Below are 12,907 nucleotides of genomic sequence, written 5' to 3' on the forward strand. Positions count from 1 at the left end.
CCTCTCGCGCCAATTTGCTACGTTTCGAAATCCGAATTATTCGTTAGCCCCGTTAATAATTCGAATTAGCGGATTAATCATTCGATGAGGCAACATTCCTCCGAAACTCGCGTCGTTACGCTCGTATATTCTCACTTTGTACCACGCACAAAGATTTCTCTCGCTCGAAATACGCTCGTTTCCCGCCATTTCTTTCTTTTGACGGATAATATATTTTTACGTTCGCGTCGAACGTTATAACGTTCACACAAATTAATCGCTGGAAATGATTTCGCCCGATAAATTCCGCGCGGCTTGTCCAATTATATATTTTCGCGACAAAACAGCGCAGTTTATAGAGTGCAACCGGCAATTAAGAGTTAATCGATAAACTGGTTAACACGATTCCGCTCGTGTGTATCGCCTGTATTATCGCGACCAGCGCAAACTTATCGTCCTTGTTAATAAACAATTAAACGAAACGATACAAAGTTTACCTTACCGATGCCGATTGCTCAAATTGACGAAACGTAAATACAACCGATGCGAACGAGGTGAAAGCGCATCGATACGATTTACCCTCCCCAAGGATCGATTCGCGAAAGTACACTTTGCGTCAAATCTGAATTTTCCTTATCTTTGTGTAACAATCGTATTTGATATTAATTGTGAAATAAACGTAATTTCAAACGATCTCGAACGAACGATCGATTATCGATAAAATTTCGATTCAGAAAAAGTTCCGCGCAAAATTTCCACGAGATATTGATCTCGATGAGAGACGGTCGCTCGGAGAATACGGGTCGATAGAATCTAATTACGCGTTACGTCGTCAAAGACATTTAACGATTATCGAAAATTAACTTTTTCCACTCCTCTATTCTCAAAATTTTTTTCTTTAAAACGTACGTACGGTGATTATGATTCTGACGTGGATGCACGCGTTATCGAAAGTCGCGGCTGCTGGCGTCTTATCTTCTCTTCGCGCCGAAGGGTGCGTCGTATCGCGTCTCCTATACTCTTCGTTTCTCTCCATTTTCGCTCAAATGCCGACAGAGAACTTCCATTTATTCATAATCATTTTTCCTCCTCCCTCCTCTTCCTCTGCTTATAAATTTTCATCCGATTTTTATCCTTCTGCTTCGATTCCAGGGACGTGTTCGTCAATCTGCCCTCCATGAAGAATCTCTATCTGAACGAGAACAACATCAATACGTTGCACGACAAGGCGTTCAAGCACCTCACCTCTCTAAAGGAACTGGACCTGTCCAACAATCAGATAAAGGTGATCACCGCGGACAGTTTTCACGGGTTGACGAGTTTGATCAGTTTGAATCTGCGGGGCAATTTAATCGCCATGATCGGCGATCGAACGTTCATCGAGATGCCCTCGTTGACGGAGTTGGAGCTGGATCAGAACGAGATCAAATACATCACGGAGAAAGCGTTGGACGGGATGAGGAATCTGAAGCAACTCACGCTCAGCGAGAACGAGTTGGTAACACTGGAGCCGGATTTCCTGGCCGGGGCGCCAGCTGTGTACATGCTCAATCTGAGGGACAATAAACTCAAGACCATGACCTTCGACAATATCAAGCCTATCGTGACCAACTTGTACAACACTACCAGCCACTTCTATCTGAGCGGTGAGTGAATCCTTCTCTTTCTTACTCGCGTATTTAACGATCAAGATTCTTCGATCCTTTCGCGAATAAAATTCAAACGAGAGAGATCGATCGTTCGATAAGTTGCCACTTGATTGAACGAACTTTTATTTCATACCGTCGTTTAAAAAAGAGAGAAATTTGTTAACGAGCTGTTGAGGGGCATATCGAATGTCTAAAATCTCTTCGGTCAACCAGCTCACGCCACTCCTTCTTCTCGAAAGATCGAGAAACGATGTTATCGCGGAAAATCGTCCATTTTCCGATGCGTGCCAATTTTACGGCTGCTCGAGGCAATCTCGATCCCCCTGCGACCTTATCTTTCCCTCCCCTCCATTCCAACGATTATCCGCTATTTTCTCACTTGTCGTGCTATCTCAGTGAACGTAATCGCTAAATTATTTCCTCTTCAAATTTTCTCCCTTATTTCAATTCTTTGTTTCAAACGAGAAAGATTCGTACGAATAATATAAAATATATCGACGAAGGATACGAGTGATTCGTCTCTCTTTTTTAAAAATAATTTCAAAATATGTATGACGTGGTCCCATATTTTATTAATCGTTCGCATTAACAGAAGACAAGTTGTTTACAGTAAACTTCTAACGAATTTCACTTCGCTTTCGTGAATTTAGTTTAGTTAGTCGAGTTTCACTTAGGCAAATTCGTGTTATTTGCAAGAGAGAAAATACGTGGCGAGAATAAATTATATACGATTAATATTAATACGCGTTTGTGTGTGTGTATATATATTTACGAGCGGAATTTGACCAAACCTTTACCCGGATGTTAGACGAGAGAGAGAGAGAGAGAGAGAGAAAAAAAAGGGATTATTTTCCATAGGAGCCAGTTGTGTCTAGTTTGAAATGTAAATAATCTCCGACCCAATATTTCCACGCGGTTTCCAATAGAGCAGAGGTTGGTCTGTCTTCCGCATCGTGTTCCATCCATCCCGGAATTACCATAAAGTGGCAAAAAGATCGCTTCTAGCCATTGCCTCCTCCTCTCTTTTCAGAAGTAGGATGCTGCTGTAATTCTGTAAATCCTTCTGCTCACGAAAGATATATATTTTAAATCTACGTAATAAAAGGATTAATTATTTTCTTAGGAAACGAAATTAAATTCGAAGTGAATATATTTATACGTCAAATATGTGTATAAAAAAAAAAAAGTTTTCGAAAAATCTGCAAAATAACTATTTTCAGAAGATACATCAGAAGCTAGAACGATCATCTTTCTTCGTATTCTTGAAACCCACGTATATTTCAACTATAATCGGATCGAGAGAATTTCGAGCATTTGAAATTTTTGGTGCAACGGGACTGCAAATGTGACTTCGTGTCAAAACGAGTCGGTTCGAATTGGACTGGACAGATCGAAAAGTTGACCAACTTTGCGGCAAATCCTGTTCCGGAGAAATTCTTTGAAACATTTTTTTTTTTTTTTTTTTTTAATAAGAGAAGTGACAGCACTTTGTCGATTCGATTCTTTTTCGAAAAAAAGAAAATTCGGTCAAAGAAATGTTTTTTCGGTATGGCCGACGATGATTGCATCGCGTATCATGCATTGTCGAAAAACGGAAAATCTTGAAAATAATCGTGATACTTTTATATCACGATATTTAAATTGGAAATTTAATTAAGCATGATCATTTCGATGAAACGATACAACTGAAATATATCGGATTAAACTAAATGAAACTGACTAATTTTCCGCCCATGTACTGATTATTCATTAATATAATTACCTAATTAGAATTCAATTCAATCTTGTTACCAACGCGCGGGTAAAACGTTTCTTTCTTATAATCCGATCTTTTATATTATTATTTATTTTTTTACCTTTTCTAATTATCTATTCGTTTGATATTATCAAATATCGATATCGTTAAAATTAAATGCGATGAAAATTAAACGATATATCGAAACGTTCGAATTAATCGCGTCGATTCTTTATGCGATGAATATTATATTGGAAACTATGATAATTCGAATCGAATCAAGGAATTTTTTTTAAGTAATTCAAATTAAGATCTAATTATGGAAATATCGCGAAATTTATCCGTGTTTACATTCCAGTTGCAAATTTTAATAATAATTGTCTCTCTCTTCTTCTCTTTCTCCATTTGAGAATATCAAATCAAATTGTTTATTAAAAACACGGTTTATTTAAAAATCGTATTTCTTTAAAATTCATTAAATATGCACAATTCGAAAACGCGTTATTCATTATAAAGGATTTTTTAATTAAAAAAAGATTATCTTTATACGTGTTCGTGCTTTTGTGTTTATATTGATTTGGAATTGATTTATTTTCGTGTATCTTTTTATCAATATAAATTATACATTATTATATTCATTATTCTCCCCCATTTCATTTATTTCGATACGACTTAATTTAGAAGAGAAGAATACAACCTAAAAATAAGATCTAAATCTTAAACGATGATCGAGTCGACTTAAAGTCGGGCTAAATTTTTAAATCGACGCGAATATGAAACGATCGTATGTATATTTTATTTTGTTCTTTTGTAACGAAATTAAAAATTTGTATCGAAATAATTTATAATGAAATATTCCTTTATGGAATGTCAATTTTAATTTGATTACAATGCAATATATTTGAACTATTAAATTAAATTCTCGCCATTTTGTCCAGAAAGTAGACAGTGATGGATCAATTCTCGTTAAAGACAAAATTCGATCTGTTACAGAGAGAGAGAGAGAGAGAGCAACCAAGTTTTCAATTAAATTTATATATTAAATTTTGACGTGACATCAACTTAATACCGTATATAATAATACACGTACAAATTATATAGATAAAATAAATTACAATAAAAATAAAACAATATCGAATCCATTTAATTTCAAAGCCATTAATAATTATCCTGTAGCCAATAATAACCGTACATAATAGCCGATTAATACGCGTATTAATACAACAATTAATCAAATCAACCGTAACCTAAATTCTAAGTCCGATTAATACGAATCGATCGATTAATTTGAAAATAACAATCCATCGAATGCTATTATTCATTGCTATACGATCGAATTTCATTATATATTTCGAATATTTCGATTTAGAATTATTCCTTTTCCTTCTTCTTCTCGAATTCCTTCTCTACGTTCGTTCGTCAAACGTACGATAGTGTTATACGTTGAATGTGCGTGACATCGAAGAAAGATTGTAACCCAACCGATTTATATTCCACGCGATTTTTTATTATTTTTATTATTTGCCTCTTTTCGTTCAACGCTTCCCTTGGATATTTATATTTTCAGCGATTATTATTTCACCTTATCTTCTTCTTTTATTTTCACGCAAAGAAACGATAATTCGAGAAGAATATTGCGAGAAGATGGTCAAATTTTACAACAAACAAGTTTTAACGATCAATCAAAGATATAATATCAAGATAAGATTCTTTTAACGATCCTCTCCCATTTTCTCTCGATACTTTGTAAAAATTCGCCAAGTTTCTTCTTCTTCTTCTTCTTTTTCCTCTCGTTAGCTTCATCGAAAAATTCATTTTAAGATCATTAAGGAAATTAAAGAAAATAATATCTCTTTCTATTTTCTAAGAATTCATCCGGTTTGATTCCATCAAAGTTATTTAACGAAAAGAAAAATAGTAGCTCGATACGAAAAATAGGATGGAAAATTTTCTACTAATGGAAAAGGAAGAGGATATTATTTTCATCGTAGCTAGTTAGATTATTTATTTTTATGGAATGAATTGGTATTTGGGCAACGCGGGTACGAAATTTCGCAAGCATAAATTGCAACGATTCTCATTGTCACGGCAAGATATCGCCATTCTGCCGGTTATCGGGGAGCAGGCGAAGCAACCGATTATAGGAAATACGTACTTGAATATGTACGCCACAGGTGGCACACAGATGCTCCAATATTTAACTCCGATATTGTTCCTTAAAGTCACGCGATATTACGTTAGAGCTATGAGCTATTTACCCGTGTATATCGCGTATTCAACACCAATTTTCATTAAATTATGAAATTACCATCGAAACGATAATAATTGTCTTCCATAAATTTCCGATTATTCGCCTTGCAAGAAATTTAAAATTAAAACCTAATTCTCCCGCAACATCGAGGCGTATCGAGTAAATACAAAATAATCGATGATTTCTCTTCGAGAATAATACTTTCATCCGATAAATAACTTTCTTCGTTGTTGTTCCTCGTGTTTGAACGTAGAGAGAGAGAGAGAGAGAAAAAAAAAGAAACCTATTAACAAACTTTTTCAATTCTCCCATAATCCATCGAGACTTTATATCGTAACCGAAGAAATAACAACTTCTATCCGCTCTCTTGTTTGCCTCGATATTATCGCGATCCACGAAAAAAAGAGGGATAAGAATCGTTCACTTTTAAACGGATAGCGTTGAGGAAAAAATTTAACGCAATTTTTCCCCGCTCTTCTCATCGATTCCTAATACGATCCTTCGTGTTCCAGGCCCATAAATCCTCTGTCTCCTCTTCAAACAACCGTCGCGTAATAGAAAAGCGACTTGGCGGCATAAAACGCGGTTCTAAAAGTAGCGCGAGTAGAGGCGAGTAGGGGGATGATGCATCATCGATAGGCCGGGTTAGCTGCAAGAGTAATTGCTCGAAATTTATTACCTTATCGCGGCCAGGCTGCGATACGTATCGAAATAGCATCTCGACCAGGTGGCGCGGCTCGCTATTGCCCGATTAATAAAACGTGCGCATATACAGCACACCGCGTCTCCACCACGTTTCGCGCGATAAAACGATATCGAAATTATCTTAATTCAAAAGAATGATCCGAAGAGAAATTGATCTAGCGACGATACACAGAGACGGATAATTTCTTCGTCACTGCACAGAACGTGTCTTTCTTAGTTTGAATAATTTTTCCAATTCCATTTCGATTTCGCAAGTGTGAAATTTTAACGCAACGTTGCGCATGGAGATGCAACTCTTGTCATTTGATATTCCTTTTTGTAAAGGAAAAAGGAATAAAATACGGTGCAGTGCGGAAAGAAGGGAAAAAAGAATTTTCGTGATTTTTTTTTCTTCTTTTTTTCGCGCCATCTTCTTCTCGAATCGCTGTCGGAGATATGAGCCATATTACTCGCTCTAATTGCAGGTTAATAATTATCGATTAATAAATATTTATTCGCGCTCGTTACTCATTTGGCCGAGAATTGATTTTCAAGAAACCCTTGAAACTGACGCGCTAATTTGTTTCCGATATTTCGGTAATTAATCGCGAGACCCAGATGCAAGCATCCGCGAAAAACGATAAAAAAATAGTAAAACGGTATGAACTGCACGAGACTTTTACTTTAAATCATGTGTGTATCGATGGGTGCACAAGATTTCGAGATTTAAAGGTTTCTTTTCCCGTTCTTTGTGCAAATTGCTCCAATTTGATAACGAAAGATAATAAAGAGTTATAAAGAGAGATAAAATAAAAAGCGTTTTCGTTCGATCAACTTGTCTCGAGATATTTCATCCGTCGAAATATCACCAACGTCCCGCCGAAACATCTTGAATAGATTATATAGGCGGCCGAGAAAAGAATAGACAAAAGTTTTGATTTACGATTTCTTCTTTGCAATCCTTTGTTGCACCCCTTTTCACGATTCAACGATAGAAAAATGTCGATAATATATTTCGCAGTGTTTACTTACTATTGTACTTCTCCTCCTTTTCGCAATTTTGCCAAGCTGTCGTTTCGTAAAATCGTGACCATACCGTTATTAAAACCCATCTACTAAATCTTTCCCTCGTACGATTTTAACTCTCTCTGCCTCTCTCTTTCTCGGTTTATTTTCGATTTTCGATTCGACGACCGAATCGAAAATTATTTTTTCCGTGGTTAACGTTACGTTTTTCATAATCGTAAGACGATAATTAAAGCTACGTAGTTTCGGGTATAAAAGGGTTCGCAAGAGATGGTTGCTCGAAAAGTAAGATTAAAATTTGCGTTAAAATCGGCAGATCCTCCAATTTTTCCCTTTAGACAAACATCTATCCAATTCAAACAACGTTTCGACCATTCTCTCTTTACGAATGTCCATAGAAATCTGTACAGAATCATCGATCCTGTCCGATGGATGCTCTCGGCCACATAGCCGCCAGTCATCTCTGCCGCGTTATTTGCTAATATCCCCCATATATCCAGATTAATTTTTGTTCGAGCAGAGATATTTACGCGGGATGCACGATAAATTATCAGCAAATTCCGTTTCTGAATCTTTGATCGAGCCCATTTATTTATCGAACAATCGTGTCTCCCGTTATAATACTCGAAAAAATTTTCTATAAATATACACGTTACGTACGTTCGAGACGAGATCTCGAATTTAATAACGAGAGCGCCATTTATCGATATTTTTTTTTTTTTTTCGTTTCGAAATTAAGCATTTCGTTTCGAGTTGGAGAATAGATTCTCTCCTTTTTTTCTTTTTTCGGCGCGATCGCGTCGCTTAATTACTTTTTTTCTCTCTCTCTTTTTTTTTCTTTTTTTGCCCTACGAGTATAACTCCTCGATTCGATCTCGAAATCTTTCGCGTCTGGTATTCGAAAAAACGAATAAGAGCAACTTGAATCGAGTGCGTTCGCGCGATCACAAAGGTTGTCGGCGTTGAAAAAACACGTCAAGTCAAATTCAACTCTTTGACACGTTTTAATTCTCGCGCCGGTACACGCTCGAGAGTGCACCGCATCAAAGTTCCTCTCGATTCTCGCGCTAGACGATCTTTGGGGGGTGGGTGCACGTGTCGATTTCGAGCGCGTCTTGTTAAGGCCGGCCGCCCGCTCTTCAAAATGCGAACGCGTGCTCGAGCGGAAACGTTGGAACGAGACGGGTGCGGTTCGTTTGTTTCGATCCTTCCTTCCTCCTTCTTCCCTTTCCTTTCCTCTAATCTTTCGATCCAGCGGAAAAAATTGATTCTGAATCGATTCTGAATACAAGTATTGGGTTGGCAACTAAGTAATTGCGGATTTCAGTTGAAGTTGATGACGACCTAATCAAAGCAATAATCGATTCGGATCGTCACAGTACAATTCGTGAGATTGCAGAGAAGCTACGTGTATCGCATACATGCATTGAAAACCACTTAAAACAACTTGGCTATGTTCAAAAACTCGAACCTACATAGGTTCCTCTCGAACTGAAAGAAAAGCATTTAACGCGACGCATTAACAGCTGCGATTTGCTAAAGAAACGTAATGAAAATGATCCATTTTTAAAACGACCGATAACTGGCGATGAAAAATGGGTTGTTTACAACAATATCGAGCGGAAAAGATGGTGGAGCAGGCCACGTGAACCAGCTTGAACAACATCAAAAGCTGGTATTCGTCGAAAGAAGGTTTTGTTATCAGTTTGATGGGATTACGAAGGAATTGTCTATTTTGAACTCTTACCACCCAACCGAACGATCAATTCTGTCGTCTACATGGAACAACTAACGAAATTAAACAATGCGGTTGAAGAAAAACGGCCCGATTTGACAAATTGAAAAGGTGTTGTATTCCATCATGACGATGCAAGGCACGCATCTTTGGTCACTCGGCAAAAATTATTGGAACTTGGTTGGGATGTTTCGCCACATCCACCATATAGTCTTGACCTTGCACCATCCGATTACTTTTTGTTTCGATCTTTACAAAACTCCTTGAATGGTAAAAATTTCAATAACGATGATATCAAATCGTACCTGATTCAGTTTTTTGCTAATAAAAACCACAAGTTTTATGAACGTGGGATTATGATGCTGGCTGAAAGATGGCAAAACGTCATTGATCAAAATGGGCAACACATTGCAGAATAAAGTTATTTAGTTCCATGAAAAAATTGTCTTTGATTTTCTAAAAAAAATCCGCAATTACTTAGTTGCCAATCCAATACAAGAACGCAGCGCGACGACTCTCTCAGTAAGTAAGAAATTACCGATAATTATCAAAAAAATCGGATTCGAAAGACATTTCGTTATATTCGTATATGGATCGTGCGATATTCGTTTATAGAGAAGTTTACAGAGAATGAGATGGAGGAAGCAGTTTTCTAAGAAACGGTTTTCCAAGATAACGTCATTCTTAATATTTCACATTTATCTTCGCCATTAGCCGTCGGGCCGGTAAAGCTTGTGTAACAGCGGTAAGAAGATTTATTTTATCTCGTACACAGAGTCGTGCACGGAAACGTTAATTCAATATTTACCGGTAAATCGAGGAAATGCGTTTCGTTTTGAGAATAATATTCGAAAATCAGTTTGTTTCTCTTCTCTCGAACGACCGATCGTCTCCCAGAGATCATTGGCGCGTACAACGGGCGAAAGATACGGCCGACTCTACGCCGGATGGATTGGACGAGGAGTGGGGACTCGAGGGAACCACTCGTAATGGGGTTGCCCGCAAAATGAATCGAGGCTCGAACGATTCCGATTCGACGGTGTAAAATCAGATTTGATAGCGGACGTGCGATTGCGACGCCCACGGTTTTCGAATCATAGTTCACGGATCGTTTCTCGACGATTATCGAAATTTCGGCAACAAGGCGGATTCGAACTTATCAACTTTCGCGGGGAGTAAATCATTCTTCGATTTTTCCACGCTTATACTCTTCCTACATTCTCTCCACGTATAAGTACATTTTTCTTGGGAAAGGAAAGATATGTTTTCGATGGATGAGATCGTGAAATTTTCGAAAGAAACAGATGCATTGAGACGTAAGGGCAATTAATTCATCTACGTTCACTTGTCGAGTCCAATTTCGACTTACGAATCGATTTACATCGATCGAACACGATTTCAAAGTTAAATTTCGACGACGGGTTCTTTAATCGTATTTTCGTATTTATAACCCTCGTGAAATATTCGGTTAAACTTAGTGGTTAATCAGGATCGACGATCGGCGTTTTCAAAATTTCATCACCGTCCAACACGCGAACATCCGCAGCGGAGCAAAACTACAAAGGAGACAAAAGTCAGCAAGCGTGTTATTCGCCATCGAATCCGATCATCGAAACACGCGATATGTAAAGGGCGGGTAGGCTCCTTTTCCGGCTCGAAATATTCCGCCAGGTCGCAATTACGTGACGCGGTAAAAGCGGCCATATTTCAACGTGGCCCGCCTCATAATGACTCATAGGAAGTCGCTTCTGTTTCGCTTCTCCGTGTCGATAAACATTTAACGGAAGCGCTTCCATCTAAATTCCATCGAAAACGACTTTATATTCTTTTCACCGCGTTTCGATTACATGTAATAATTTCAACGTTGGCGAAAAAAAAGAAATTGATTCGAAAAAGATAAGATTTACCATTCGATAAATATGTAACGAAAATTCGATCGTATTATTCCAATTGTTTAATCTAGCTGGCTATTATTAAATTTCACCATCGTTAGAATCGATTACGAAACGTTTGAATTATACGAGACGATATATTGAATGTATCGCGTATTAAAAATGAAAAATTGTACGATTGCACGATTGAAACGTACGTGTAATGCTCGCGTTTGATCCGAAACTCGTACACTGGTAATATTTACCTTTCGATGAAATTTTTTTCGACACAGCTTTTGAAACACGAGGGGACACGTGTGCATTTTAAATCGACTTCCTTCGAAACGCGTTTCACGGTAACGCGCGCAATGACTCGTGGTGAATCGATCTCGGCCACGAGATGAACTAGATTCCTGCCCCTGTCGATAATCGGTCGGAATAATCAAATCGTTTTTCCGAATTAATGAATAAAAATCAGCGAAACCGAGCGAACCGAATAATGAACGAAAATGATTTATCCGACGGTAATTGATTTTTTTATGGTACAACGACAGACGACCGATCGCACCTCCATTCGATCAACGAGCATTTCAATCAACGGAGAGAACATCTCTCTTTATCCATCTCCTTCTCCGAATATAATGTCGTAATTTTAGAAAAAAAAAAAAAAATATTGTAATTTAACGGAATTTAATCTTTTAACGCGACACATTTTCGACGCTTCGTTCGAAAAATAAACTGGAACAACACTGGATAGAAACCTTTTGGTTCCTTTAGTTTTAAAATCCTCTCGACGAGAGTTTATCCGTACCACCTGCGTCTGCGTCCCAATTAGTAGAAAATTCTGATCAACCGTCTTTGATAGAGACACGTTTTCAAAAAACAATAATATATTTGGAAAATCTATGTACAAATATGACGAAACCTCTCAAAACTTTTCATATTATTAATAATATTATCGATACAAGTTCGTTATCATTATTTTCAACTTTCAACTATTATTATTAATCTAAAAACTAAAAAAAATAAATTAATCTCTTAAATGAAACTATTGTTGATACTAATCGTATTGATCCTAAAATAGCATAATTACAATTAGAAATTCATCCAACAAATAATACAGGATAAACTCTTAAACCCAAAACTAATAATATATATAAAACTCTAAACTCTATAAAATATATTAACCTAAATCAAGGATATAAAATTCATATAACCAAAGATAAAAAAAATATTATTATTGGTCTATAAATAAATCGTTCATTATTTTCAATTGTAATTTAAAAGAGCGTCTTAGGAAATCTTAGGAAATGGAAACGAATTGTTGGTTCATCTTGGATGAATGATTATATCGCGATCTCTCTCGACGACACTCGACCAATAATAGAACGTAAACGTGGATATAAATCGTCGATGGACGCGACGGAACGTGAAAGACAGGGGTGGATAAGCCATACCATTTGGCCACAAGGCTTCGTGGTGAACGAAAGATGCGATTCCAAGATCTCGAGCAAGCGATATCGACGATATTGAAATAGTTGTCGAAGGAAATTTCGCTGGTTACAGATCGCGGACAGATTTGTATCAGGAGCGAGTCGTTAATAATCGAAACAACGATAACAGTCGATTGAAAATTCATTAAAATCTCTGGTAATTGTTGCTTCGTGAATGATTACGCGCATAACATCCCATCGGGGCCGTTGATCATTCATGTTGCACGAAATCTCGATGGAATGGATATCGTCCTTGTTGTTAACCTATTATATCAATAACGCAACATTTTTAACAACATTTTCGAAGAAATCGCCGCTGAAATTTTCCGTACTTTTGCCGGCGAATTAAAGCAACGAACGGAAAACCCATGGAAATGATTGAAAGCTTTATGAATAATCATAAACGCGAAACGTCAAACGTTAAATATTTAATCGTTATACGTATATATATCGACGTATATTTCACGCGCAATCCGTTATCGAT

At 37.2% G+C, this 12,907-nt stretch overlaps 1 protein-coding gene and 1 long non-coding RNA gene across 4 annotated transcripts in view; one reads left to right on the plus strand and one right to left on the minus strand.

The window, feature by feature from the left end:
- The window catches only part of LOC724269 (connectin), a 190,043-nt gene that overhangs the window by 125,678 nt on the left and 51,458 nt on the right, over nt 1-12,907 (plus strand). For both annotated transcript variants that reach the window (XM_001120061.5, XM_006567352.3), the window contains exon 3: nt 1,132-1,625. In XM_001120061.5, the coding sequence (XP_001120061.2) occupies nt 1,132-1,625 (494 nt within the window). The remainder of the gene's footprint in view (nt 1-1,131; nt 1,626-12,907) is intronic.
- The window catches only part of LOC102654831, a 158,365-nt gene that overhangs the window by 84,362 nt on the left and 61,096 nt on the right, over nt 1-12,907 (minus strand). The gene's annotated exons all lie outside the window — the stretch shown is intronic.

The sequence above is a fragment of the Apis mellifera genome, linkage group LG9 (genome assembly GCF_003254395.2).
Source record: "Apis mellifera strain DH4 linkage group LG9, Amel_HAv3.1, whole genome shotgun sequence".
Taxonomy (NCBI): Eukaryota; Metazoa; Arthropoda; class Insecta; order Hymenoptera; family Apidae; genus Apis; species Apis mellifera.